The sequence below is a fragment of the Vicia villosa genome, linkage group LG3 (assembly GCF_029867415.1).
Source record: "Vicia villosa cultivar HV-30 ecotype Madison, WI linkage group LG3, Vvil1.0, whole genome shotgun sequence".
Lineage (NCBI taxonomy): Eukaryota > Viridiplantae > Streptophyta > Magnoliopsida > Fabales > Fabaceae > Vicia > Vicia villosa.
In genome coordinates this window covers 81699232-81704206 of record NC_081182.1, presented here as the reverse complement: position 1 = coordinate 81704206, position 4975 = coordinate 81699232, and the positions used below count along the sequence as shown (strand labels likewise).

At 33.0% G+C, this 4975-nt stretch overlaps 1 protein-coding gene across 1 annotated transcript; it reads right to left on the bottom strand.

Moving 5' to 3' along the window:
* Nucleotides 1-1765: 1765 nt before the first annotated feature.
* On the bottom strand, nt 1766-3285 carry LOC131656202 (uncharacterized). The gene has a single exon (XM_058925963.1). The coding sequence runs from the start codon at nt 3080-3082 to the stop codon at nt 2009-2011; it is 1074 nt and encodes a 357-aa protein (XP_058781946.1). The 5' UTR covers nt 3083-3285; the 3' UTR covers nt 1766-2008.
* Nucleotides 3286-4975: the final 1690 nt, after the last annotated feature.

Sequence of the window (4975 nt, the reverse complement as noted above, 5' to 3'; positions counted from 1 at the left end):
AAGTTATTGATCAAAATTTTGAATAATAATAGAACAACTTTATATATATATATATATATATATATATATATATATATATATATATATATATATATATATATATATATATGACATATCATATGAGAGTGACATTTTTATATAATATCAGAATGAATCAGAATCATTAGATTTTAAAATAAATGGTGCAAATTATGTGTTAATATTTTTTTATCTCTCTTCCATTAATAAAATAAATGATTGAGGAGAGAGAAATAAATATTGAGAATGATTAAGAATCATAGATATTAAGAATTTTAAAGAGTTATAGATATTTTTGGAAGTAGATAGATTAAGAATTTTAAGAAATTCTATGAAAGAGATATTCCTTGCCTCACACTAAAGTACTTTAAGAAATTTCAATGATGTTTGTTTAAAACAATTTACATAGAGTGACAAACTTAATAAATCTCGGCTACAAAAGTAAAATTTTTCTAACAAAGAATAGTGATAAAAAGAGCACTTGTGTCTAAATGTTTGCTCTTTGCTAATATTATAATAAAATACAAAGCTTAATAATTTAGAATGTTATTCAATAGTTCAATCGTTCATTAATAGTCTTACATTTGAATTTCTTCTATATATAAAGAGGCCTTCGGCATTTGATTTGCTAATCATATGTAATTGCCAATCATTTGTCCATTGAGAATGAAGTCGTTCGCATCATACTATATGTACTAAATCTTATCCTTTCATTCATAGTACTGACACAACTATCACGATGTGATCGTTGAGAGAATATTCTTTGTAGTTTGAATGAAATGATGGCTTAGCATTTCAGGTCATTCGTCATCTGAGCACAAATGGTGTCTTTGCGTTTAGTGAAAGTTATCATTTTTATGTGGGTGGAGATGATCATGTTTGCATAGAAGTTCCGATTATCAACCTTATTAACTTTGACATAAATGATCATTGTTTTATCTGAGACAGATGATCATTCCTTTTATGTGAGGACAAATGATCATTTTCTTTTTATGTAAATGATTATAAATTATTCTACACATGAAAACAAACTTAATAGAATACCAATTATATTATTTTCAATTATATTGTTATCATCAAAACTTGACAATTAAAGATTATTGTTTTTCAAACCACTTTTAGTTCATCTTAGTGTGGTGTAGAGCACTGTTATTCGGATTCATATAGAAATGGATACAAAATATCAACAAAGGATGTTTTTCTACTGAGAGAAATAAACCTTTTCGTTATTACTTTTTTACAGAACACTAGAGACCCCAAAAATAAACCGAAGTTAATAAAGCCTCGAAGCTTTTAGGACATAAGTCAGAGGGTTCAAAAACAGACACATAATGGACTGACTCACTATTAGAAACAAAATATTGTGTATGTACCGAACCAATCGAGAGAGAAAAAAAAAACAACATTCAAAGCTTGTCTCTTCTCTTGTCATTGAACACTAGAATTAGACAGAGGCGTGCCAGTCAGGGATAGGGAGCACTTTTAAAAATGTCTACAAGTGTTCGAAATTTTTGGTAAAATTAAGACAATATTTTGCTTAACAATGGGTTAATAGTCACAACCTAAAGCTCAAATGTCCCAAATTAAGTAAACTCAATTCTTTTCTTTTTCGTTTACAAATTAAAGATAACATAAAACACATATATATACAGGGTCGATTTTTTGTACTATGTATATTCCTTTATTCCTTTAACTAATAAAGCAATTTAAGAATCTAGACAACATAGTAAACAAATTCACACACCAACCTGTAAAAAAAAACTTTCCCAAATACTTATGTAAAGAAATCAAAAAGCTGTACAACAAAGTAACCATAAAAATGATCAAAGCGTTCCTAATAAAACTGGGACTTTAACATTAAATTTCCCAGGTAGTATTCTTATGAGACATAACACAACACAATCTTTGTATTAATGTTTGAAAACAAAGCAAAACAAAATGAAAAAAATAAAATAAAAAATAAAAAATTAATGTTTTGGACTATGATAGTTCATCTTTTCCAACTTCGACTTCTTGACACTGGATCTGGTAAACCACCAACAATCCATGTTTCTGCAGCAACATCAGTTGAAATACCGTAAAATTCAGGATTGTATCTCATCACTACCAAATTCTCTTTCTTGTTTATCTTCTCTTCCGCCATCAATGACTTTAAGCTTTGTCCTTTCTTTACATGTGTTTGTGGTAACTCTTTTTCTTTCTCTTTCTCTTTATGTGAATTGTTTTGCTTTTCATTATTATTTCCACCTTCTTCTTCGCTTTCTGTCAACCAACTCTTCGCCGGAGCGGACCGACATCGCATGAGCAATAATGCGTTTGGAGGAGGCACAGAGATTTGTCCTTCTCCATCTCCATCATGAGTTTCCTCTTTCTTTTCTTCTTCTTTGTGAACTTCTTTGTTTTGATCTTCTTGCAACACCATGAACCATTTCGAGAACACGGCTCTCGATGATTCGTTGTCATCATCGTGACTCTCGTCTACACCAAGTTGGTCATTTTCGTAATACACTTCGTCTTTATCTTCATCTTCATCATTGTCATCGTCGTCTTCTTCTTCGTCGTCTTCTGTTACTATATCGGTTCCTGAGAACGATCCAAAGCAACGAAAATCAAAGCGTACTGCTCGTAAACAAGTAAAGAAATGCATGATCTCCTTCTTGAAACCAAGAGATTCAGCCCAATTTAGTCGCTTCTTTTGCTTCTTGTTGTTATGAATTTTCTCTATCTCTTCCATCACGGATTGCCAACTCCTTGAACCAGTGTTTTTATGCCTCACTTTGATCTGTCCGGCGCATGTAACTTTCGGAGAAGTTGGCTCCGAATTTTCAGAGCCAGTTGATTTGCTTTTAGTCCATAACATTGGACTACTGCTTTGGCCGCCACCACCAGCTCTGGAAATTGATCTCTTACGCTGGTGGTGGCGGTTACGTTTGTTAGGCTCTAAGGGCCTAACGGGGCTGCAAATGGCCTTAGGCATTAGACGAAGATGAGTTCGTGATGGGAAACATACTAACAGATCTGTAGAGGGTGCTGTTCCTTTGCCTTCTCTTCCCTTATTCATCATGCTTCTTCTTCTTTTTTGGTTTTTGTGTATAGTGGCACCTTAGATCTTGCGCTTAATGAGTATGAAATATTGAATTGTGTTATGATTTCTTAGGGATTTGTTTAGTTTTTGTAAAGATAAAGGAGGGAAGTAATGCCAGCTTATAATACAGTTATGCTTTAGCCCTTATTGAGTTGTTCTCTTTAACTAGGCTTTTCTTCTATTAATTCTCATTGCACTACTTTTTGGTCCCCTAGTAAGGGTGTGTTTATTTGAGTTATTTTGTAGATTAATGAAAATAATATGATAGGAAATATATATTCTTATAGTTTATTAATTTTTCTTTCTGTATATAAAGTTTTCATGGGAAGAATTAATTTTTTATGAAAGAAATGGTGAAGAAGAGTTTTCATATGGTGAAAATTCTTGTGTAATTATTCATAAACTTTTCTTTTAAAATAATTATAAAAAGTAATATAAATGCTATCCGATTTTTTTTAAGTGCTCATAATAAAACTCTCATCCCTATATTTCAAGAAAATTTATTTCTGAAAAACTAGAACTTTGACGTTCAAGTTAATATATGAATGAGGTTGAACTTTGCAAATATGAATAAAAGTGTATTTATGTGATTTAAATTGACACACATAGAGGATATGATTATAAATGTTTTTGATCTTTTGGGTTTGGTGTTTAGAAGACTATTAGGTGTAGATCAAATATCTTGATGGAAGGGAAGTTGTGCTCCAGTGTGGTATCTTGGGATGCGAGATACTTGTATGTTACGTTTTGACACGCTCTTACTAGATTGGACATAAGGATTGGGCAGACCTTTATTGGTCATTGGTCACCCTTGAAGAATTTTCCCTCAAGTCCTTGATATCAGCTTTGAAACGAGGATTGTTGATGCATAAATTAGTGAGTCTGACCCAGAAATCTACACTGATAAGAGAAACTCTCTGTTGAGGACATACATCAAGTAGATAGCTTTTTAGTGAAGTCGATATTTTATTGAGGTGATGGCCACCACGCATGTACGGTAGGAAAGTGATGCGCCTAGACCTCCTCGAGTGAACTTAAGTCTAGCTATTGCATCCATCGAAATCGTTGGATGTGGATTTTGTCCTTCTAGTGAATCACCTCCGTTGAACTTGGTGCTCCTTGTGCATATAAAGTGAGAACTTTGAATTCATTTTCTCTTTTTGAATTCTCCCCTGATTCAAGAGTAGAACCAAAGGAAACTCGCATACTTTCTACATTACTATGGATTCTTGATATTCATGTTGATTTTCTTTAATCAGAGAGAACAACTTGTATCTCTATTCAATTTCCTCGAATAACCTGCATTTCATTAAGGTATTTCCTCTTTCTCCTTGGTATTTCGAAGTTTTCATCTATGATTGCCTTTGGAGAAACCTTTATTTAGGTATCCCCCTTTTGTAGACCTTAGCCATGTAGAACTCAACGATGGTGATCCTAGCACTGAGTCGGTGGTGGTTAATCCTAGTGGTAGGAAGCCTTATCTCACCTGTATCGAGATGATACAAGTCGAGGTATAGTCTTTAGTTTCAAGGAAGTCAAGATAATTAACCTTATTATTGCTGAAAATCTAATGGATGGTACCCACGCACAAAAGGTTATTAGAGTTCTAGAATCCATTCCAAGCGTAAAGTTATTGTTGATGAGGTGAGATGAATGGCATACAGTCACACTTTTTGTCTTTAAAAATTAAAGAAGATATAATAAAGGTGTCACTACCGGCTTTATAGTTTGTCATTGATGATGAATATTATGATTTGGTATATGAAGATATCCTAAGAACCCGAACTTTTTGCTTGTTGTATGAGGATAAGATGGAACTTGCATATCTGGAAGTGGGACTGACATCTGACTGGAAGGTGGTGCTCACTGTAG

Bases quoted from the DNA above. Each gene is read 5' to 3' on its own strand.
- LOC131656202 (XM_058925963.1), bottom strand. From the start codon at position 3,082: ATGATGAATAAGGGAAGAGAAGGCAAAGGAACAGCACCCTCTACAGAT.